We start from the raw sequence: 24,611 nt of genomic DNA, 5'->3' as shown, positions 1-24,611 counted from the left end.
GATTGCTTCTACAGTCAGCCCTGCTCCAGGCAAAGATGCTGCAGAGCTTTCCAGCGGAGACGCAGAGGGATGTTTCGAGTACATCCACGCCTTTATGTACAGTAAGAACTTATTAGATGCTGAGGATAGGGGCATGGGAGAACTACTAGCCCTAAAAGATGTTGTCGATGAGGTTGTTCAGTCTCAAAGTAGTGTAATTTTACCTGCTGGGTCAAGTGTAAATACAAAGCCAATGTCCCCACTTATCACTGTCCCACCTACTGCATCAGCCCAACCAGCTAACACTGATGTACTATTTTCTGATGTAACAAATGTAACCAATCCTGTAACAGCAAACGCCAAGTTAATCACTGAGACAACTAATGAACTCAGTTGTGACGTTTCACCAGAGAATGTCCAAAAGATGCTGTTAGACTATGAGGATTTGAGCCGAAAGCTTGGTAGGCTGATGCACATTCCCACACCTCAAGCTACAGCACAACCTACACTCTCAGTCCCACATCACTCTGAGACACAGATGGACGTTTCCAGACACAGAGGACCCGAACAAGTAGTATCATTGAAGGATCTGTCCTACATCCATCGCCGTGAATTCAAAGTTCAAGGAGGCCAAATTGGAGATCACTCATCCGATATAAGCTTTAACAGTGTTTGCAGACAGATAGAGGAGGGGATAAAGGACAATCTCACTGAGTCTGAGATCGTGAGAGGTGTGCTAAGGATAATAAAGCCAGGAGATTTCAAGGACATGCTGGTCAATAAAGAAGACATGACTGTGGCTGAGCTCAAGGGGTTCCTCCAGTCGCACTTAGGTGAGAGGAATAGCACAGAACTATTCCAAGAACTAATGTGTGCCAAACAAAATGAGCATGAAACCCCTCAGCAGTTCCTCTACCGTGTTATTGGACTGAAGCAAAGAATATTGTTTGGGTCAAAACAGCCAGGGACTGATATCAGGTATAGCCCAGATACAGTACAAGATGTCTTCCTACACACAGTGTATCAGGGAATAGGACACAAGTACAACGATATTCGCAGGGAGCTTAAACCTTTACTTTCAGACAACACAGTTACAGATGAGACGATCCTAAAGCATGTCATGAGGGTAACAAGTGATGAAAGTGAACGACAAAGGCGTTTGGGGTCAACACAACGCTCAAGACAAGCTGCTGCACATAGTCTACAGGTTGAGGGAGAGCAGGTTAAGCAGGCAAATATAAAGAAAGACATGACAGAGCATAGAGCTAAATCAGATGAAGTACAGAAGCTTGCAGAGAAAATAGATGTGCTCACCAAATTAGTAGACACCCTAGCAGAGAAAGTGGAGAGGAGCCAGTCATACAGCTGTCTACCCCCCAAGCCACAAGCAACCAGAAGAGGAAGCCGTTATGGTTGTCCAAAATGTGTGCAGGAGGGGTTACAAGATTGTAAACACTGCTTCTCTTGTGGCGAACAGGGACACAGAGCTGTGGGTTGCCTAAAAAACCCTAAGCAGCAGGGAAACGTGAACCGGTTGCTGTGGGGGGACAAACAGTAACCGGAGTCCTTCCCAAGTCCCAATTCACAGACAGGGGAGCTGAAACAGACACCACCCACAAGGTGACGGGGAACAGTAGTTTCAAAACAACTATTGAAACAGCTGCTGTTAACAAAAAGCATAGCCGTGAGAGAACTGCTGCTGACCCCCTAAAAGACACGATGCCTACCAATGAACCTGTTGCCAAATTAATAGGTAGGAAAGCTTTGACTAAGTGTATTCTCAATGGCCTCGCAGTCAATGCTCTCTTGGACACTGGGGCCCAAGTCAGCATAATAGACCGCCATTGGAGAGACAAGTACTTACCTGATCTTGACGTTCGCCCCCTGACTGAGCTAATTGAGCTCATGGAGGATAAAAAGACACTGGAAGTGTATGCGGTCAATGGAGGGCTAATCCCCTTTGATGGCTGGGTGATCATAACCCTGAACTTACCAGGAAATGAGGACCCAGATTTATCAGTCAGTGTACCCTTCCTGGTGAGCTCGTTGCCCTTAGAAATGCCACTTTTGGGATTCAATGTGGTTGAAGTAGTGATTCAGGGAAAACCAGAAAGGCTAGCTTCCACTTTAAGTCGCCTCCTAGGTGGGGCAATGTCCATCCCAGATGACACAGCAAAGACTATTGTCCATTTTGTGCAGACAAAAAAACCTGTTTCTGCTCAGGGGCGCCTGAGAACAGGTCCGAAAGACAAAGTCATCCCAGCTGGTAGCGTAACCTGGGTAAAATGTAAAGTACCACCACAGTTTGACTCTGGCGACCCACTAGTGCTGTTCGAACCTGAGGAAAATTGCCCACAGTTACAACAGCTAGATGTGGGTGAGGGCCTCTTAGAAGTTCAGATGGGCAGAACTCCACATGTAAATTTGCCTTTAGGAAACCAGACAAAACACGACATTATTCTACCTCGAAAAGCTTTGATTGGCAGTATCCAGCCTATCAAGAAAATTGTTGAGACTGACTCACTCCCAAACAGAGACCTGGAGATTCAGAGTCCTACCACTGCACCACCTACTGCAAGTTGTTCCACTCTATTGTGGCATCCACCCGTTGATGTACATCACCTCACAGAGGAGCAGCAGGGAGTTGTAAAGAAAATGCTGTTTGAGGAGTCAGCTGCTTTTGCAAAGGATGCTAATGATATAGGCTGTATTACAAGCCTAGAGCTGTCACTAAATCTTAAAGATGACATCCCTGTGCAAAAAGCCTACAGCTCAGTTCCAAAGCCATTATTCAACGAAGTAAAGGAGTATATCCAGGACCTTCTAGCAAAGGGCTGGATAATCAAATCAAAATCTCCTTATGCTGCCCCTGTTGTATGTGTCCGCAAAAAGGATGGCACATTACGCCTGTGCATCGACTACCGGTTACTAAACCAGAAAACCATACCTGATAGGCACCCACTGCCCCGTATCCAAGATCTGATCGATACGCTGGGGGGCCACTGCTGGTTCAGTATTCTTGACCAAGGAAAGGCGTACCACCAGGGATTTATGGCAGAGGGCTCAAGGCATCTCACAGCCTTTGTAACTCCCTGGGGGTTGTATGAGTGGGTCAGAATACCCTTCGGCCTCTCCAATGCGCCTGCAGCCTTTCAGAGGAGTATGGAGGAGATGCTGGATGCATTTAGGGATGAATGTTGCATTCCCTACCTAGATGACATCCTCTGCTATGCCAAAACCTTTGAGGAGCATGTTGAGGGCGTCCGCAAAGTTTTGAAAGCACTTCAGCATCACGGTGTGAAGCTAAGGCCTGAAAAGTGTGAACTCTTTTGCAGACAAGTAAGATATTTGGGTCGCCTTGTATCAGCAGAGGGTGTGCAAATTGACCCAAAGGATCTAGAGGCTGTGCAGTCACTCAGGGCCAAAACACCGCAGACTGTTGGCGATGTGAGGCGGCTCCTGGGCTTCCTCAGCTACTACCGTAGCTATATTCAGGACTTCTCACGTATCGCAAAGCCTGTGTATGAGCTTCTCCAAGCCAAGTCTGACATGTCACGAGCACCACCTCACCAGAGGAAAACCAAAGGCAGTCAGCTGTCTTCCAATACTCCTGTGGTGTGGACTGGTGAACACCAGGGGGCACTGGAGCAACTCATTGACATGCTCACCCACCCTCCAGTCCTGGCCTACCCAGACTTCCACTTACCTTTCTTGCTACACACAGATGCCTCAGAGCAAGGCCTTGGCGCTGTACTCTATCAGCAGCAAGATGGTAAGCTAAGGGTTATTGGGTATGGCTCCAGAACGCTGTCTCCAGCCGAGAAAAACTATTGCCTGCACAGTGGGAAATTAGAATTTCTGGCGCTTAAATGGGCGGTGTGTGAAAAGTTTAGAGACTACCTCTATTATGCCCCACACTTCACCATCTATACTGACAACAACCCTCTGACTTACATAATGAGCACTGCTAAGCTTAATGCTGTTGGGCATCGCTGGGTTGGGGAGTTGTCAGATTTCCGGTTTGAGATAAAATACAGACCAGGAAAGGTAAATATAGATGCTGACACGTTGTCCCGCATGCCCCTTGACATTGAGAAGTACGTGACAGCATGTACTGAGGGGCTCTCTCATGAAGTTGTGCAAACCACATGGGGTGGGGCCAAAGCAGCCCAGGAACAGGATGTAGCTTGGGTCGCCATCCTGGCTCTTACTGCTAACACGAACCAAGACCCCCCAACTTCACTTCCAACCATAAGCAGTGAGGAGTTGGTGAAGGCTCAAAGGGAAGACCCAGCAGTGGGAGAAATCATTCGGCTAAAAGAGACAAATGCTGTAATGACAAACGAGATACGACAAACAGTAGGTAAAGCTGCAAGGAGATTGCTTCATGAATGGAGCAAACTGTGCCTTGACAATGGACTTTTGTATCGACGTACTACTGAAAGACAGCAACTTGTTCTCCCAGCAGTTTACAAGGCCAAGGTACTAAAATACCTCCATGACGACATGGGACACATTGGTACTGACCGAGTACTGGCCCTAGCTAGAGAGAGGTTCTACTGGCCATTTATGAAACAGGAAGTTGAAAACTATGTCACAAGGAAGTGTCCCTGCATAAAACAAAAAAAACCGGTTGGACATGTCCGTGCCCCAATGGGCACAATCACTTCAAACTCACCTTTGGATCTTGTATGCATAGATTACCTGCACCTAGAGCCCAGCCGAGGTGGATATGAATATATCCTGGTCGTAGTAGATCATTTTACAAGGTTTGCTCAAGCATACCCGACCAAAAATAAGTCAGGCAAGACAGCAGCTGAGCGCATCTTTGGTGATTTCATCCAGCGTTTTGGATATCCCGGCAGGCTGCATCACGATCAGGGTCGTGAGTTTGAAAACGAGCTCTTTCGGACTTTAAGAGAGAAAGCTGGAATTGGACACTCAAGGACCACACCGTATCACCCCCAATGTAATCCCGCCGAGAGATTTAATCGGACTCTCTTGCAGATGCTTAGGACACTCGGCGACAAAGAAAAGCAATGCTGGAAAGATCACCTTCAGCAAACAGTGCACGCTTACAATTGTACGCGGCATGAGTCAACAGGGTATTCCCCTTACTTTCTGTTGTATGGGCATCACCCCCGTCTCCCAATAGACTTGTTGTTTGGCCTGGTTGGGGAGAAAAAAACTGTGTCTCACAAACATTATGCTGAAAAGTGGGCAGAAAAGATGACTGAGGCGTACAAGATAGCCAGTGACAATAGTAAACTGTCCAGCGCACGAGGCAAATCCTACTATGACAAAAAACTCAGGGGTGTCGTCTTGCATCCTGGGGACAGGGTCCTCGTTAGAAATCTTGGTGAAAGAGGTGGGCCTGGAAAACTCAAGTCATACTGGGAAAAGAGTATCTACGTAGTCAAAGCACAAGTAGCTGACAACCCCGTGTATGTCGTCTACCGAGAAGCAGGAGATAAGGATAAGACTAGAGTGCTTCACCGTAACTTGTTACTACTTGTGAATGACTTACCAGTTGAGGCCCCACAGCACATTCCTGAACCTACACCAAAGAGACAAACAAAATCAAACAACCTGCCAGGGGACAGAGGCAGGAGGAGGCAACAGACTGAAACAAGTGACTCAGACTCTGAAGAGAGTACTGGAAAATTCTGGTTGAGGCTTCCTGTAAAAGAAAGAGAGCCCATCAAAGGAAAGACTTACCATAGGATATCTACTGCAGAACAGCCCCACCCAGCCTCCGGTGAAGAAAACAGTCATGCGAAGGTACCCATCAGGGAAGAAAGCTGTATTGGCCGGCCAGTCAGCCAAGATCAAGTCAGTCTAGGAGACAACTTTCCAGAGGCGCTTTCACTACATGACCCAGTTCCATCAGAAAGTGCAGATGATGAACTGTCAATTCCAAATGAGGACGAACTGTCTGCACGCACCCCTCCACGATGTTCTACTAGCGACATGAGAAGGTCGACTAGGGAGAGGAAACCAAGGCAGATGCTGACATACCAAACACTGGGTGAACCATCGTACCAGCCTCATCCTACAGTTGCAACGCTCTCCTCACCATACATGCCACCATGGACAGTTCCTTATCATATTCCAACACCCACATGCTTTACACCTCACCTTTCATATGCTTACACACCTTACATATACACACCTTTGTTATATTGAATAAGTGTATGTGTCAATGTTTTTGAGAAAAATTGAGGTTTGAATGCCAGGAGCCATTCTTATTTTGTCAGGGAGCGTGTGACACACTGTAATGTGTGGTCACATTATGTGATTTAAGCTTTTAGGTGTAGTTTTGTTAAGGAAGGGCCTTAATCTTGTGATTTTTGTTGGAGATCCAACATGTGGTGTGATCCCTAGTTACGCCACAAGGGGGCACTTCCGCCCCAGTGAGATGGTTTAGTGTGACGCTACTGCTCGTCTTCAGATCTGGCAGAAGCGAGAGAGGAAACACACTACCTGTCGTCCATCTCATAATTTATCTGTTTTTTTCAGGTTAGTAAGTAATAAGGCCACACATGTGGTCCACATAATTTACATGCCAAATAAGGGTAAAACCTGACCAGCAGTTTGTTTTGCTGGGATCTGTATTCGTCTGTTTTGCTCATTGAAATGTGTTACGATCGAGAGTAGGAGCTAGCTTAGCTCGCCACATCCTAGAGTAGCTGTTAGCTTTGTTGTTTTCTAAACTTAAGGCACCCTCTTGTAACAAAAGTACACCACGGCTCCTGTATATTTGAGTTAATGTGTTCGCAGAGACAGTTTGATATGTTGTCACTGTTATTGTCTAAAGTTAGTGTAATAACCTATAATAATTCTGATCGCTCTGCAATGTTGATGTGGAGATTTCCACTACACAGATACGCCATTAGTATATGGTACAATACTGGAATGTTTGCTTTATCAAACGATGTGTGAAAAAAAGTGTGATTTATAGCTCTTAGTAACAAACAACAGAGATGACTGTTTAGATTTTTGTTTATACTATTATTATACTATTTTAGTTTATTCTGATTTTGGGCTTTGGGAATGTGAGACAGAGATGTTAAGAAGTTTTTGCAACCTGTTGTGAACACATGAATGTGTTTAAATAAAGATCTGCAGAAGCGAGAGAGGAAACACACTACCTGTCGTCCATCTCATAATTTATCTGTTTTTTTCAGAACCAGACATAATCTGTCAGCCGCCCTCTTGCTTGGGGTGTGTTACATCATCATAGAGTTTACTGAGCCGCTGGTAAGCAGGACCAGTACCATGACGTCCAAGATCCCCTAAGGAGAATACAAGTAATTCAAAAACATAATCAAAATAGATAATTCAACATTTAGCACATTTACATTTATGAATAACTGACAATTTAAGAAAGTAATACAACAAATAAAAAAACGTACCGAGCATCATTGATGACCACAAAGTTGCATGTGGTAGAAGGTGATTTACCAGACCGGCAATAAATTTGGGTGCATGAAAGATGTTTCTTTCGCCCTCACAGTCCAGTGTTGCATTGTCAACAATTGCCTGGAAATGGGTCTTCAAGGGGGCATTCTGAACGTCAGTCTGTAAAACAGATATATATCTGTATTCAGCAAGTTATCAAACCAAAGAAAAATTAATTATATAAAATGTTATTTTGGTTTAAAATATATATTTTTAAAATAATGTGAATTCATTAATTCATTTGGGACAGACACAAGTAAAAAAGTTATTAATATGGTTACTTAAAAAATAAATCTTAGCTAACCTTGTAATCTTCAGCAATCACAGTCTTTTCATCCAAATCCAGGGTTCCCCGTTTTTGCATAAGGATTTTCAAGTTGTTGTAGTGTTTTGTTACGTTCCTTCCACTACAAGGACTGCAAAACACTATTGCTGCACTATGGACAACATCATCCATGTCTTTTAAGTTATCACAGCATGCAAGGAGCCCAAACACATGCATTCCAAGCCTGTAGTTCTCTGGAATGCTGGGAAAATGAACAAATGAAATCACTGTTAATAGGACCTTTACATTACAAATCTTGTATTCTTTTTTTTAATTATTCATATAAATGTACTCACTGTTTTTTACAAAGGTCCTTGGCATTTTTCATGACATGGCTCAGACATCGATGAAGAATGGGAATGTTGAATTGCTGTGCTGAATGCTGGCCAGTGAGTAAGACATAGTACTTCTGCAGCAGATCCTCTAGACTTGTTCTGCAGAATGTCATGGAAATGCCCTTTGGATGCATCAGAATCTTCTGCAGTACGTCCTTTTCAGTGTCCTGATACTGTTGAATTATCTTTTGTAAGCTAATCAACTCGTTGGGATCTGCTCTACTGGCTTTTCTTTCAGACCATGCAATGTTTTTCAACACTTCTTTTGTTGGAGCATCATCTCTGTTTCCAGATTGGATCACCTTTTGTGGCACTTTCTGTAAAGACTCCAAGTACAAGCTCCTTGGTAATTTGTTTTTGAGGAGTTCTCCAGCACTTTGACGTGCTTGTGCACGCACAGGCCGCCTTTTCAGCTCTTTGTTATTATGGCAGACCTCACCTCCTTTGAAAACGACTTCTGCTTTCAGTGTCTCTTCGTCATAAACCACCACAGCCACAGTGACAGGGCAGTCCTGAAATCTGCAGTACCCCATACACCTGAAAACTGGTGCCTTTGATCTTGAAGAGAGTTTTTTCACACTGTGTCTCCGAAATCCAAAACTGCAGTACGGGTTAAGTGTTCTGATTCCACTGGCAATTATATTTGTCCACTGCAGTCCTTTAAAATGTCTTCCTGACTGATGTTGCCGTAACTCCTTCCATTCATTCTCATTTATGAAAAAGAAAGTTTTCTGCTGTGGCAAACCAGATGTGAAAAATTTGTCTTCAGAACTGCTACTGTCTGTGTTGACTTTAGCTGATTCATCTGATTCATTCCTCTGCAACAATCAGATATACATTTTTAAAAAATATATAAAAACTTTCAATGTTTGTCACTACAGTGTCTCTATGAAAATCCAACAGCATCATTATGTTACAATTTCACTAACGAACCCATAGGACAAGTTTCACAATCTCTTAGTAAATTTGTCTTAGTAAGTGAATATGACTAAGAAATATTTATTTTACCTCAAAAGATCATCACAAAAAGATTTTAACTTTAAATTTAAACTTTGGATTACTGTTCAAAACACTTGAAATTTTAAATATAATAATTACATGATAGTGTTTAACAAACATATAAACTCTGTGTTTTCTTTCTCTGTTTTGTATTAAAAACAGTGTAAGTTATGAAATTACCTTAGCATTTGCATTTGAAGACGAAGATTTAGAGTCACTCTCGAGGGATTGTGTGTCTGGGGTATGGATGCCGCTCTCTGTAGTTTTTTGAAGTGCATCCTGTGAAGAGAAAGCGATTTCGTTTCTTTACAAATTAATGTTTTTCCAAAGCATCACAATGTAATACTGAATAAAATACAAATAATTACCTCGTATCTTGAAGGTAAAGGTACATTTCCTACAGCTTGTGGAGACTTTGGCGCAACAATGTCTTCCTCACTCTAACGAATCACAAATTAATTAAAACATAACAATTAGACTGAAATTTCTGTATGTCTTTGTTAAAACACATTGTTACACAATATTTTGAAAAAAATCACTATGTAATGAAGGTTTTATAAGGGAAAAAATATTCATTAAAGGAATATGTTACTCTAATTATTGTTAATGAAAAAGTAATCTTCTGATTCAGATTTTTGAACTTGATTGGGCAATAACAAGATCAAATGGAGAAATTAGAAGAGTGGAAGACATGGAGTGAAAAGTTAGTCAGCAGCAGGAGGATGAGTTGGTTACTCCTTTAAAATGGTGGTCAGATGTGACACTCAGGTCTTTGTGTGGCTCTCCTGTGGGTGCTTAAGGCTCTACACCTCATGGTTTGGTGGCTTGCTTTCATATGTGTTTACCTGCTGAGAAGTCTATTGTAATCTACTTTCTTGCTCTCCATATGACTCATTATTACTCTGTTTCAAGATTTAAATTATTTTCAAGATGACATTTTGGAGTGAATTTGTTTTTATTTTTATCTAAAAAGCAGGATAACTACAATGGCTGGATAAGGTTGTCATGATGGCTTCAAATTTTTAAATCTGACAGTAAGTGTATGACACATTGCTTACAATGGAAGGAAAATCATCTCCAAGTGTTGTCTCTGCAGTAGGAAAATCAGTCAGTAGCAAGGGACCCTCTACCCCTGATGTGGTCTGTAAAAATATTTGATTTTTGCATAATAATTTTTATTACAGGAAGTTCTAACAAAGAAAGAGCTGTTCTTTTTTTAAAGTATTTTTTAAATGGACTAAATATAAATACTAAAAAAACATTGCTTACCTTTTCATACTGCAGGACTGCCTTGACAATTTTTTTCCTATTAAGACATGTATTAGGCACTCCCAAATCTCTTGAGACATTTTCCCAAAAGCCATGCACTTTGTGAACACTGTAGGTCTTTAGACTGGTCCCGGGTTCAGCATACTTGTGAATGACCTCTAATATATTTGGCAGGGGTTTTGAAATTGTCCGTGCCTTTTAATGTAAAAGAGAACAGTGACATTAACACATCATACCTTTATTGTGCTGTAAGTGTATATTATTATCACATTATTGTTTGTTAAATTACTTGCCTTTCCAAAAACTGAAAAAGTGCAGGTCCTGAAATTTTGAGACAAATTAAAATTAGTACAAAGAAAAAAAAAACATATGAACATATCTGTTATACTGAGATCAACCTTGCAATACTGATCAACAATAACATATGAAATGTGAACTCTTCATTAAATTTTAATAGACTTCAGAAAACATTTTGGGGCACTCCAAGTACCCACACTCTAGTGATTGATGCCAAAAAATCTTTTTGGTGATTTTTTCTATGCCAACAACATAACAGGTAGCATTTAGATTTTTGGACATACAAGCGCTAACTAACACAGCCCTCGTTAATGTTTATTTACTAATAAACTATCTCTAAGTTCTAAATTTTAAAATTCACAGTGCAAATTACGGTACTGTAATTAACACTATAGTTAAAAAACACAAGCAATAATCCACTGTGTGTAATACACATTCCCTAATTCCATCCATCCATCTTCATCCGCTTTATCCGGGGCCGGGTCGCGGGGGCAGCAGCCTAAGCAAAGAGGCCCAGACCTCCCTCTCCCCAGCCACCTCCTCCAGCTTATCCGGGGGAATACCAAGGCGTTCCCAGGCCAGCCGAGAGATATAATCTCTCCAGCGTGTCCTGGGTCTGCCCCGGGGCCTCCTCCCGGTGGGACATCCCTGGAAGACCTCGCCCAGGAGGCGCCCAGGGGGCATCCTTGTTAGATGCCCGAACCACCTCAGCTGGCTCCTTTCGATGTGGAGCAGCAGCTGCTCTACTCTGAGCCCCTCCCGGATGGCCGAACTTCTCACCCTATCTCTAAGGGAGAGGCCAGCCACCCTTCGGAGGAAGCTCATTTCCGTCGCTTGTATCCGCGATCTCGTTCTTTCGGTCACAACCCACAGCTCGTGGCCATAGGTGAGGGTAGGGACGTAGATCGACCGGTAAATTGAGAGTTTCGCTTTTACACTCAGCTCCCTCTTCACCACGACGGACCGGTGCAGCGTCCGCATTACTGCAGCTGCAGCCCCAATCCGTCTGTCGATCTCCGGCTCCCTTCTCCCATCACTCGCGAACAAGACCCCGAGATACTTGAACTCCTCCACTTGGGGCACTCTCCAGGTCTTCTACTCAAAATCTGGCATTTTCTCATCGTCACCATTCCCTAATTAATTTAGTAATATTAAAAATGTTATACTATGTTACATATACATTTTGAGTGTCTCCTCAACCACAAAAACAAGCTGTTAAAGACCGTTGCTCTGAACGGACTTTACAATCATTATCACAATCACCATGACTTGAAAGAGTCATTGTGTCAAGCCAATGAAAGATTAAATTCTGGTAATACCCAGTGCAAATCGTTGCTTAAAAGAGAATTTATGACCTTACGTGACAAAAACATTTTTGTAAGATGAGTTATCATGGTGAACAGTGTTACTTATTATGTTTGTTTGTTTGTTTTTTTACAAGTAATGCAACCAAACATTGATTTTGTTTTAACGTATTTCTTCGTACTACAAAATGTTACGTATTTTTCAATTATCTGAATGTGTTATCACTACTTTTTCTCAATGAATATATATATATTTTACAACATCAAAAGTCAAAGGACTGAGCAGTTTTCACTAAGCTTAACTAGAGGGTGTTACTTTTAAATGTACGCCTAAGAGTACAAAATCTAATCTTCGGTATATGCTATATTTCTATATATGCTCTCTATTGGTTAGTATATCAATATTATTGAGGTTTTCAAATTCTAAAAATTTCGATTTTAGACACATTTCTGGACGAAGACTATACACAAAGCGCAAACAATCTAAAACAATTTTCTCTAATTAGACTGAGGAAAATAACTGGCATTAAATGGCTATAATGTTCTCGTTTCTTGTTAATAGTCCCATTTGTAGTGTTAATTACTCACCTTTCCATTTTATTGTTGGTGGGTAAACCAAAAACTTTAGTCCACGTAGGCCTCGATGAAAAGTTCAGTGTACTAATAATAACTATATGTAATGACAACGTAACCACATATAAACGTTTCCTGTCGCAATGAAAGCTACGTTATCTGTCCGTGCGACGCAACACCTCAATAAATACCGAAAGATCAAAAGTGGGTTGGCTCTATGTCATGTGACTCTTGTCCCACACATCAGTTTACATTGAATTAACAAATAATACTAATTTAATTCTAACAATGAAGCAAAAACTAAAAAATGTTAAGGCAATGTACGGCCTTGTTATTTCATGTATAAAATATAATCAAAATAGTATTGGCAGAAATATTTCTACGAGTTACAGTATGAAAAAAAAATTATGAAACCTGTAATCAAAAGGCAAGATATTGTATAGGTAATTCAGAATATCAATGTTAAAGACAATGCGTGTCAGAGAAAAAGACAAAAGCATATTGCTTAAAATATATTGTAAAAGATGTGATTAAAGACTTTCATATAAATTATGAGAATTGAAAGTTGTTTTTATACTTCTAAGACTACTATTACTTAGAGTGACGTGAAAATTAACGAACAAGAAGGAAAATATTATTTTCTATTGAACAAGTGAGTTGAATTAGATTTTCAATGTTTTTGCAGTTAACATATTTACTGAGACAATCAAAATTGAGCATGGAACAACATCTGTTACATGCCATGGTACCCAGCTCTTTGTTTTCTCTTACTCTTGTCTTTCAGGTGTCAAGCCTCATTCAATACTCAATATTGAATTGGCACGTCTCTATTGGCTGATCTGGGGAACAGTAGACCAATCGCTTGCCTGGGATAATTTCAAAAAACCAGCTCCCAGGCCAGCAGGTTGGCTTCAGACTGTCTTTGAACTTTTGTTAGTAGGTGTCTATGTGTGTGAACAGAGTGTTTGGGTGTGAGGCTGGACAGATAAGATCGGGGTACCCCAAACACATTCAACTGAGCTTTAAGTGTTAAAAACACTAGGTTAGGCAGGTGATGACACTTTTGTGTCATGTGACTGACCTTATGTGTCAAGCAGGTACACAGGCCTTTTGTTTTGCATATTATTTTATTTCCACTTTAGGGAAGCTGTTGGCGTCTTTTTGTTTTAGTAATGTCTTTGATCTGGCTCAGCCGCCCGGTTCTCGTCCCCAACATTTTTCTTTTGTTAAGCTTACTGTTATCAGGGCATGCTAAATGAACAGTAAACCTTGCCTGATGACTAATCTTCCCGTTTCCCTATCATTGATTTATTTGGATTGTCATGGAAGAAGTATTAAACAATGCCTTTTATTAGAACATAAGCATTGATATGCAGTAATTGTATTTGAATTAGTTAAATATGAGTGGGCAACTCTGAACATGACAAGACTGCATTTACTTTAAGGAATTAATAAAAAAAATGTAGACATATTGTTGTCATTATTTTTACTCTTCAATTTGATGTTTTTTCTTTAAGATCAGTATCAGAAGTTGCTCCTCCACCATGAAAAAAAAACAACTGCATGTATTATTTTACTACATCCATGATTCTCCTCTGTGGTCTTCCTCACTCATCCTGTTTGGAGCTTAAAGTTCAACATCCTTTATCTATTAAAATTACAGAAGTAGAAGAAAGTAATCATCAGAGCAGGAATCATGATAAATGATAAATAGATTACCAGTACATAAAAACATAACATTTGCATAATTTCTCTGATAACCCTGCATTGGATGGGTTTATTAACGGTGGGCTGAAATTGTACTATAGTCTGCGGATGAGGAACTTTTTAGAGTGTTGAATTAAATGTACTCCACAATCTGCATATGAATTGTCATTAAAACCATAGAGATTCTTACTTATAAAGGAAAGAAAAGTGTGACAATGCCCATCAACATATAGTGTATATTTTTTGAAACATTACAAAGATACATGTAATTCTGGGTTCACCTGAATTACAGATTAGACTGGTGGACAAACAGAGATGCTGTGTACAACTGGTGACAGCATCAGTGACAGGGATGCCAAAAGGAAGAACAAATTAATCAGCAAGGCTGGAAGCAGAATTAGGAGACATCATAGTCAGCGAGGGTCAGAGATCAATGAACAAATTGCCCACCTTCTTGGATAATGCATCACCCTCAAAAGGATTCAAAATTTGGGCCATGAAGAACAGTTCAGGAAACCTATTTTATTGTTTCGTCTGTGAAACTGTATAAATGAAATGTAAATTATGTTAAAGGCAAACACATTTGTAAGAGATAAGAAACAAACATGCTTTGCATTATGTCTTTAAACATCTGTATAGACTTGATACAATATTTATTAACTGAATTTGCTAACATGTCTTACATAGTGGGAGTATTTCTTTTACTGATGATATTTCAATGATATGTATTTTCTATGACTAAATAATGCTCTAACACATGGCAATAACAGCAGATGTGGCAATTTTGTAATTTGTTGTATAAATTTGATATTATTTTAGGCAGTATATTTTCTTAGCCTTTGTCATACTCTGTCAACACAGCAATCTCAGAAACCGTACAGTATATTTGGCTGTGGATGACAGGGTGCAGAGTGGCGACAACCTAGAGTCAGAATTCAGTGAAATATCTGTGTCACCTCTTATAGTTTTCCTGTAATCTGACCTCAAAGATGAGGTTATTAAAGGTACAGTAGAGTAAATTGTGCAAAGTTTACTATCAATTTTCTCAAAAACCGTACAGTAATTTTTGCTGTGGATGACAGGGTGAAGAGTGGGGGTCACCCAGAGTCATAATTCAGTGAAATATCTGCGTCACCTCTTACAGTTTTCCTGTAATCTGAGCTCAAAGATGAGAATATATAGAGTACAGTAGAGTAAATTGTGCAAAGTTTACTATGAATTTTCTCAAAAACTGTACAGTAATTTTTGCTGTGGATCACAGGGTGAAGAGTGGCAACAACCTAGATTCAGAATCCAGTGAAATATCTGCGTCACCTCTTATAGTTTTCCTGTAATCTGACCTCAAAGATGAGAATATATAGAGTACAGTAAAGCAAGATGGGAAGATTTTACTATCAATTTTCTCAAAAACCGTACAGTAATTTTTGCTGTGGATCACAGGGTGAAGAGTGGGGGTCACCCAGAGTCATAATCCAGTGAAATATCTGCGTCACCTCTTATAGTTTTCCTGTAATCTTAGCTCAAAGATGAGAATATATAGAGTACAGTAGAGTAAATTGTGCAAAGTTTACTATCAATTTTCTCAAAATCCATACAGTAATTTTGGCTGTGGATCACAGGGTGAAGAGTGGCAACAGCCTAGAGTCATAATCCAGTGAAATATCTGTGTCACCTCTTACAGTTTTCCTGTAATCTGAGCTCAAAGATGAGAATATTAAAAGTACAGTAGAGTAAATTGTGCAAAGTTTACTATGAATTTTCTCAAAAACCGTACAGTAATTTTGGCTGTGGATCACAGGGTGAAGAGTGGAGATGGCCTAGATTCAGAATCCAGTGAAATATCTGCGTCACCTCTTACAGTTTTCCTGTAATCTGAGCTCAAAGATGAGAATATATTGAGTATAGTACAGTAAATTGTGCAAAGTTTAATATCAATTTTCTAAAAATCCGTACAGTAATTTTGGCTGTGGATCACAGGGTGCAGAGTGGGGGTCACCCAGAGTCATAATCCAGTGAAATATCTGCGTCACCTCTTATAGTTTTCCTGTAATCTGAGGTCAAACATGAGGACATTAAAAGTACAGTTGAGTAAACTGGGTAAATTTTATTGTTAATTTTCTCTGAATCATACAGTAATTTGGGCTGTGGATCACAGGGGGGAAAGTGGAGATACACTAAAAATGGGAGTGGATTGTGAAGTAAAATAGTGTCAGGACACAAAACACTGCGTTTCTAAGCCGGGCTTCACCCATACCGTAATATACGTAAGAGTAGTGCAACCACATTTTCGGTGCGGCTGGCTTGACTGTGACTTCGTAAGTGAGGGCTCACTTGACCGCAGTCTGGTACGGAAGGGAAAGAGCTGCCGTTTTGTCCGCCGTGGCTATGTCATGCCGCTGCTACACGCCTCACAACAAATGAACTGCAAGCCTGTTCACGTGACACGGTGACAGTGAAAAAGCGACAGGGTTCGGGTGTCTTTGAAGAAGGGGCACAAATCAAGCCATTATTTTCACATCTTTTTAAATCGCGCAGCTTTAAAAAAAAAAAAAATCACGTCTTTCAAAAGGGCACTTTTTTGGACTGAGGGCAAAAGGGCAAGTGCTTCAGCACCACCTCATCTGTGCACGCCAGTGATATGATGTGCATATGGCCGTAAACTGTAATATAATGATGTTTATACGCAGCCAATGCATGTGGCAAAGGGTCCTTAACCAATCTTTAATAAATAGATACAAACTTTCCTATAAATTATTTTTGCCAGATGAATATGAAAGATGCCATTTTCAACCTTAGTGCACTGACACATCTACTCCAGCCATGTTAACAAAGATTCATGGCACCCGTTTATTAGTGCAAACAACCTAGCCTGTAAGACAATGATTTACCTCAGCAGTCAGCGTGCAGTAACGCAGTGTGAAAGCTAAACAGGCACTACATTTTTTTTTTATTCTGCATTTTTATTATTTTATTTTTATTCAAACTACATACTTTTGAAAAGCCATCCAAAAAAATAGAAAATAAATAAATTCAGATGAACTGTCACTGGTTTATACTGTTTGTAACAATATAAAAAGCATACAAATAGATTGTCCTCAAAAAAGTCTTCAAAAGAGCATAATCACAAAAGTCATTTTATTTGACATTTCATACTAATTATATTATAATCATAAAAACGTTTTCCAAAGTAAAAATATTCAACACAAACTTTGTTGAAATGGCTCTTAATTACACTTTTGTTCAATCTTCATATCTACTTAAAATGCAAACATTCTGTTAAGTAATTGTGGGATTTATTGATATATGATGCCAAGAGACAATTTAGGTGTAATCATTAGTTCATAAAGATTAAAGTGCTGATCATCTAATCACTGATTGGCTGGAACATCAGTAGCTCGTGTTTCTGATGGTGATCCTTTGAGCCGCCTCGATCTTGAAATCACCGACACCTGACAGAGAGACACAGTGAAAGCAGATCAACGAAATCCTCGTTTGTGCGTCACAGTCTAAAGTGTGTTTGCATGCATGTGTGTGTCTACTCACCCTCAGTGAGTGCAGTGTCATTTGAGGAGAGGTGCCAGTATCTGCGGTCACTTTGCCTGGCCTGCTCTCCATTCACCACACTTAAGAAAGGTCCCCACAGGCTGGACTCCTTCTCAAACCTGCCACACAGCATCGTCAGACTACTCACTGCAGCCAATCACGCGCAAGGTAAAATACAATTGCATGAACTCACGTGAAGCCAACATTTTCCTCCTTGAGCAGTTCAAGAGCCTCTAGCAGGGAGCTGCCCTTTGGCACATGCACCGAGTAAAGTGCTGCTGCTCCGCTGGATGTCACCACTTCCACCATCACATTCACCTTGACCTGGTTTGGTGAAACCACTACAGGATCTAAGGGCTCAAGCACCAGAGTGTCTGCAGGAAGGTACACATATAACAATGTTAGAATGGCAACAGACACAACCTAAAGTGGCCAAAGAGGGTAGAAATGATGCTGCACATACTATCCTCAGTGAGGCACTCCTTGCTTTTAACTGCCATGTAGGATGTTTGCTGGAGAGCAGGCAGAGTCTGAGAGATGGCCATGGGGTTGTGGTATGCGTTGCTTCTAGCAGCTGTCCTCATGGCCTCCATTGAGGCGGCACACTCTGCAACCTCACTGCCCATTGCTAACAGGGCCTTGAACACATCAAATAAACACACTTCAGATGCAAAGATATTGCTCTGTAGAAGTCTCTGAAGAGAGAGAGAGAGCGAGAGAGAGAGAGAGAGAGGATCCTTACTTGAACTGCAAGGCCTGTGCTGAATTCATTACCAATATGACCATCAGCCCTGCGGGAGGCTAGAAGCTTCTGCTTGATCTTGCTAAGAGCGGTGTCCAGCCCAGCAGCGTTTTGCATGTGAGAACCAGAGTCCTTCACACACTGGAGTGCCATTCCAGCCATGGCATACGTATCTGAGGAGAAAAATTGGATAAAATATTAGCACAACTGCATCATTACAGCTGTATTCAAAGCTAAAATACAAAGTGAAAAGCTTTTAGCATTTTCACAGCATACTAATGTAGATGTTTAGTGAAAGCTAAGCTAGCACTACAAGAGGTAACCGCTTTGCCAGAGCAAACTGTGGCATAGACAAACAACTGAAAGCTAAACTGTATGTAGAGCTTCCTGTTAAATATCCATCAGGTGGCCTCAGCTTCAAACTCAGTGGATTTTGATCTGAAATATAACACGGCAGTGAATATATGTTTACTCCATCATGTGTCATCAGCGGTAAACTAAATTATCCTAAAACCATGATTGTTAGTAGGTAATAGCAGGGTGACTCCTGCATCGTTATTTCACCTTTATGTTAACAGCTAAAGACACCATTAAGGCATGTTTCACCCACCCACACTCTCAGACTCTCCATGTTTGAACTGCTCATGTTCTGCTGCTTTGATGAGCTTGTTGGTCACATGGTTGTTGACCCTGATGCCGCTCACACAGAGAGCGAGCACACCCAGGGAGTACTGGTAATAGTTGGTCAAAGGGCGGTGACTGACTGAATGCAGGAGAGAAGAAGCAAATTAAACCAAATTACACTGAACCACAACTTCACAGCAATGTTTGAGAAATTATGAGGCATTTCAGTCTGGATGAAATTAGACAGAAAGTTACTCTATCCCTGCTAAATTCACAAACTATGAAATATGACACCCGTCCTCTACATTAGGTAAACTCTGGTCAGATACTGTAGCACATCAAAGAGGAGAGGATTGCTGAAAAAAATTTTATGACAATGATTGCCCTTCAGAAACTAAAAATCAAACAAACAAACAAAAACCTTACAGGCAATGTGCTCTTTCTCCAGCTCCATCTGGTTCTTCAGGTGTGTCAGCAGTGCTTCACTCCTCTCGTTTACAGTGAAGCTGACCGTGTTGAGATCATAGCAGGAGGACTTTAAAGCCAGGTTGTAGAGCGCCAGCACACCAGTCACAGGCTGACTGTTAGAGAGAGAGCTGAGAGGAGGAAAAAAGGCTCAGTAGAGAACATTGGGGAGAAAGAGGACTTCATAGAAAGTGTTTAAGTGTGCATAAATGTGTGTTGTGTGTACCTTTGAATGTCATTGTGCAATTCATTTTTTAGTCTGTTGAGGTGTTCGCTCTCCTTGGCCAGGTTGTGGTTATTGGAAAGGCGTAATGCCAAGTGGACACTGGGGTTAGGAAGTCCCTCCTGGCTCTCCAGAGAGCGAAGGAGATTCTTGTTGAGTGAAAGCAGCAGCTCAGTGTTGGAGCCTTCTGTATCTGGAATTTAACTTTATAGGTTTAAAAAAAAGTCACCTGACACAAACAAAACCTATAAGTATCTCTGCTCTGCTGCTGTTGACATTTACATGAACTTTTGAAAGTGTTGCAAAACCATAGCTGCTGCATCAGCAGGACTAATTTACAGAATCATCACTACTGCGTTCAACACTCTCAGCAGATCAAGGCCAAAGAGGAGCCACATTCACTGTTAATCCTACACAACTAAGTAAACAAGCAACACAATGTATCACTCACATTCATTAAATACGCAATTGCAACATCTGTGAATGTCCAGACTCGTCAGTAAGTGTATTTGCAAACTGGGTTGCCTCAGAGTTAGTGCAGCTTTAGGAAGTTTAGTATAGTTAAGTTTTTTCTTTTTTTAAATTAATTTGTAAAGAGGTCTTTTTAAAGTCGGCCTACTTACCACATGGTTTGGTAGAGGCAAAACCAATCAGTGCTGAGATTATCACCAAAGTTATCATTCTGGATAACCTGCTGGTTAAAACATACAAAAATCAGGCACACAGAAAATGAATCAACTCGGCTAAACAGTTAAAGTTAAAAACAAAAACAGTAAAAGTAAAACAGATATACAGTCACTGCGGGTGATAAAAATGCAAGGATCTTTGAGGAAGGCATGTACAAGTAATAGAAAATAAATATAAAAATAACTAATTTATAGTGACATGGATTGTGTGCCAGCATCACAGCAGACAATAAGTATCACATGATTATAAAATCAAAGCGTTGTTTTGACATATCCTGTAAACAGTAGCGTGTTACCTCCACGGATCGTCCAAAGTGAAAAATCACAGCCGAGTGACGAGACGAGCTGGGACAACAGCTTCTAGTATTTCACTGTCACATGACTGGTCATTTGCAATCATAACGCGAGAGGGTCCCTTTAAACGTCAGCTGACCGGAAATTAAGAAAAAAATCTCTAATATTAAAAAATAAAATGCCAACACCGTCTTATTGTCACTAGAGATCACTTTTACATTTCCACGACGGTTTTTTTTTTGTCGTTTTTTTTTCTTTTTCGGAAACTACAGTTTGTAGTACATCCACTGGAACTACATTTCCCACAATCCCACTAAACGTAACATGCGCACTTTGTAGAACCTTGACGACTGTTCTGCCGCGACTCAGCGTAAGGAGCTAACGTCAGTTTGACCCAGCCTATCATAGAAGAAGTCCACAGAGCACGGTGACAGTTCATTTTGGATCTTTTTCTATTCGACGGGGGTATCATGCGATTAGGTTAGTACGACTTTAGCTTGTAAAAACTATTTTTGTGTGAAAATGGGAACTCTCTAAAGGAGAATAAATAAGCTCTGAACGGAGGCGAGCTAACTAAACACATTTGTCAACAACAAAAACGGCAATGGGGCAGGGCAGCTGCACAACTCGCTCTTTAACGCCAAATATTTTTGCTTAACTTGTGCAGAGTGGCTGTTCAGTGCAGGGATGAGGCTGTCGTGTGTTTACCTCTCATCTATTAATAACACACAGTTTTATCATTAACATGCTAACGCCAGTAGCGTTATAGCTAGCTAAATAGGAGGCAGCTAGCGCGATGTAAACAAATAACATGTGCGTCATGTAGTTTGTAAAAAAATAAAAATAAAAAAACCTTTATCGGCTTAACTGACTGGTATCAATACTGATCTTCCAGATCAGAGTCGTTAATAGCTGCTTACTCGCGTAGCTCTTCAAAAACATTTCATCGATTGGGCCAGCATGCATCACCCTGCGCCCCCAAGCAGTGAGCTGAGCTGCCTGCCAGCCATGTATTCCTTTTCAGGCCCCACAAGCCTTCCCGACTTCGACCTCGGACCTTCAAGTATGATTGAGGATGTACAGACAGCGACAGTCTCTAACAGGTATGTAACTGATGCACAGTGCACTATTTGTTTGTTTGTTTGTTTGTTTTCACCACATTTGTCAGACAGCTTTGGCTTAATTTGAAATATACTTTTATTTCTGAGCCCGACACAGGCATTTTCTGTGCCTCTATTCCACAGCAACTGGGAGACTAGATGCCTCAGGAAGCACAGGAGGAGAGCAGATGATGAGTAAGTGAGAGATGAATTATTAAAAAAAGAAAAGAATAAAAGCATTTGGTAATGCTTGTCTTAGCCCTACACAAGTGTTAAACTATATGATTGTTTTATCAGGGGTTGCAGTGCCAAAAAGAGGAGGTTAATGTTTGAGGCAGAAGTTGCTCCTTCAAATTTGAGCACTAGCACAGAGTGTGACTGGTCTGGTGCAAACAGCTGCTCTTCTCAGTCTGCACAGCAAGCCTGTCCTGCGCCTCCACAGTCCTGCACAACATCTAATAACACCACTTTGCCGCAGACCTCTTCTTCCCTGTTCCGACTTGAGACGGAGAGCTCCTGCATGGAGATCGAGGCCGCACAGAGAAAACTTCAGGAGATAGAAGACAGGTATGCAATGTATAACATTTGGGAGAAAAAAAATGAACAAAACACAACTTGTCATTTGTTCACAGCAGCTGTATTATGGTGTGTATTGTGTCTTTAACCTCTGCATGATAGTTGTATCTTCCTTTGTAAAACGAGTTGATTCTATTGCCAGTTCACCAACCCATATTTGTGATTGGTCAGATGTTGCCAAGCCCTTTCATGTAAACATGCAGGGGAAACATTGGGTTGGCTTAGAGATTTAGCTTCATATGCTTGATTATCCTGATTGCGAATGATGGGTTAAGTGAAACCAGATAATGGAAACATAATCCTGGGTATGTTGTACATGCCCCGAAGCAGGTTTTGGTATGTAGAATAAGTAACCATAGTGATGTAACCCAGTAAAAAGTTCTGATGTCTGAGTATTTGAGGTCAATCCTGAACGTACCTCTGTAAGCACAGGTCTCTGTTTATAATGTGCATACAATGTATATGTCAGGCCCACAGACCACCCTTCAGACTGTTTTGTATTTTCACGTATGTATTTACATTGTCAAGAACAATGTAAATACATAACATTTACATTTATATAATTCAAAGTGGGTTTTTTCTTAAATCTGGCATTCAGTGTTGGTGAAGAGTTTGGGGGTTACATCACAAGAAAGAGTGACAACCCACAATGTACTATTGATGTATCACAGAATAACACTGGAGGACGATGAGGATGAAGATCTGGATGTAGAGCCAGCTCCGAGACGCCCGGTGCTGGTGATGTCTGACAGTTTGAAGAAGGGCCTGCGGCAGGGCATCAGTGACATCCTCCCCCACACAGTAGCCCAGTCTGTGTATGTTTATTTTGTTATTGGAACAATAATGGTGATTTTTAAGTAATAAATAGAAATGGATATATCCTTTATTGTCCCTCATTGGGGAAATTCAGGTGTTCTAGCAGCAAAGCGACAGGCAGATGGAGCATGCAGATTCACACAAAAGTTAAGAATATAAAAAGCAAGAAATAGACTGTACAGGCAAATTTACAACATAAGGAAAAAAATAAAAATATGAGTAATGATGTGAGACGGACTCCAAATATTGTTTTCAACTGGCAAGAGTTTCTTGATTAAGAAGTCTGCGCAGTTGCACTCCTTTAGGGATGCTAATATTTGTGTCACCTTCGTCTTTCTCACACTTTAGGAGCCGTTCCTGTATGGAGCTGGTGCTATGGCGGCCACCAGAAGATCCCTTCAGTCAGAGACTTAAGGACTCATTACAAAAACAGCGCAAACAACAGACTGTGTGTCGGCAGACTCCAACTCCATGTCCATCTCCCAGTCCCCTTAACACCTCAAGTCCACCAGCAGACACACACTCTCCTCTGTACAGTTTCTCTGTGGCCCACAACTCTGGAGAGGAGGAGATGGAAATGTAATAGTGTTTCTCCACAAAGTGATGCCAAAGTGAAAGACTGGAGACTCGTAGCAAAGTAAAAAGATTTAAAAAGATGTGGAACAACTTCAGGCTGGTCAGTTTGTCTTTATAAGGATATTGTGAAGTTTTGAACAGTTTGTGAAGCGCATCATTTTCTTGGCAGTAATTTATGTTTTCTGACTTTAATCCCATTTGATCTTGTAACATAATAACTGACATAATCTTCAAGGTCTGTCAGCAAGTAGCCTTACATAATACTTCGCAGTATTGATGTTTCCCGTAAGAAGTGAAACGACTTTTACGTTGCCAAAGCCTGGCCAGCACTACGCTGATGTGTTGTAAATATGATTATATTTCTTAAACATCAGCGTGGAGCATCACATTTGCTTGTGGCATGCCTTCCTGCTTGTAGTAATACTTCTGGCGGAGAGATCATCTCTATTGCTTAGCAAGTATGCCATTAGGGGAGCTTGGAGGAATTTATAAAGTCATGGAAATGCAGATTTTTATGGTTTGACTGTATTTTCATATGCACATGACCAGAACTTCAGCTAGCCATTGGGTGCTATAAACTTTATATTTGTTTTTTAATAAATGTACAGTTTTCATGTGTATATTCTGCCCAGTTTTCATTGGATGAAAGTGCTTGAATCAGGCAAGTTTGTGTGTGTGAACATGGCTTATAGTAAAATGCGCTATAATACTGTAAGT

At 40.9% G+C, this 24,611-nt stretch overlaps 3 protein-coding genes across 10 annotated transcripts in view; 1 reads left to right on the top strand and 2 right to left on the bottom strand.

The window, feature by feature from the left end:
- ccdc117 (coiled-coil domain containing 117) overlaps positions 1 to 24,514 on the top strand; it is a 37,694-nt gene extending 13,180 nt beyond the window's left edge. The window contains exons 1-6 of one of the 7 annotated variants that reach the window (XM_080308705.1): positions 21,168 to 21,306; positions 21,851 to 21,929; positions 22,071 to 22,121; positions 22,224 to 22,493; positions 23,174 to 23,317; positions 23,667 to 24,514. In XM_080308705.1, the coding sequence (XP_080164831.1) occupies positions 21,297 to 21,306; positions 21,851 to 21,929; positions 22,071 to 22,121; positions 22,224 to 22,493; positions 23,174 to 23,317; positions 23,667 to 23,901 (789 nt within the window). In that variant the 5' untranslated portion in view covers positions 21,168 to 21,296 and the 3' untranslated portion in view covers positions 23,902 to 24,514. Of the gene's footprint in view, positions 1 to 21,167; positions 21,307 to 21,432; positions 21,930 to 22,034; positions 22,122 to 22,223; positions 22,494 to 23,173; positions 23,318 to 23,666 lie in introns of those variants that run through there. The other 6 variants (XM_026188570.2, XM_026188567.2, XM_080308704.1 and 3 more) reach the window with 6 other exon arrangements.
- On the bottom strand, positions 7,144 to 10,237 carry LOC113032941 (uncharacterized). The gene is made up of 7 exons (XM_026186088.2): positions 10,158 to 10,237; positions 9,468 to 9,539; positions 9,280 to 9,378; positions 8,062 to 8,918; positions 7,745 to 7,967; positions 7,395 to 7,560; positions 7,144 to 7,274 (listed from the first exon to the last, which is right to left on the bottom strand). The coding sequence occupies exons 4-7, from the start codon at positions 8,631 to 8,633 to the stop codon at positions 7,183 to 7,185; spliced, it is 1,053 nt and encodes a 350-aa protein (XP_026041873.2). The 5' UTR covers positions 8,634 to 8,918; positions 9,280 to 9,378; positions 9,468 to 9,539; positions 10,158 to 10,237; the 3' UTR covers positions 7,144 to 7,182.
- Positions 17,368 to 20,924, bottom strand: tcn2 (transcobalamin II). 2 transcript variants are annotated; one of them, XM_026188565.2, is made up of 10 exons: positions 20,829 to 20,924; positions 20,470 to 20,537; positions 19,850 to 20,039; positions 19,585 to 19,754; positions 19,145 to 19,297; positions 18,535 to 18,707; positions 18,256 to 18,430; positions 17,986 to 18,166; positions 17,793 to 17,911; positions 17,368 to 17,698 (listed from the first exon to the last, which is right to left on the bottom strand). In XM_026188565.2, exons 2-10 carry the CDS (start codon positions 20,525 to 20,527, stop codon positions 17,637 to 17,639), a joined length of 1,281 nt encoding a protein of 426 aa, XP_026044350.2. In that variant the 5' UTR covers positions 20,528 to 20,537; positions 20,829 to 20,924; the 3' UTR covers positions 17,368 to 17,636. The 2 variants fall into 2 exon arrangements, with proteins under 2 accessions (XP_026044350.2, XP_026044349.2); XM_026188564.2 differs by having other exon boundaries at positions 20,470 to 20,540; positions 20,829 to 20,919.
- Positions 24,515 to 24,611: the final 97 nt, after the last annotated feature.

Source organism: Astatotilapia calliptera, chromosome 12 (genome assembly GCF_964374335.1).
Source record: "Astatotilapia calliptera chromosome 12, fAstCal68.1, whole genome shotgun sequence".
In the NCBI taxonomy this organism is placed as follows: domain Eukaryota; kingdom Metazoa; phylum Chordata; class Actinopteri; order Cichliformes; family Cichlidae; genus Astatotilapia; species Astatotilapia calliptera.
Note: the sequence above shows the minus strand (reverse complement) of the source record. Positions and strands in the feature narration are given on the sequence as shown.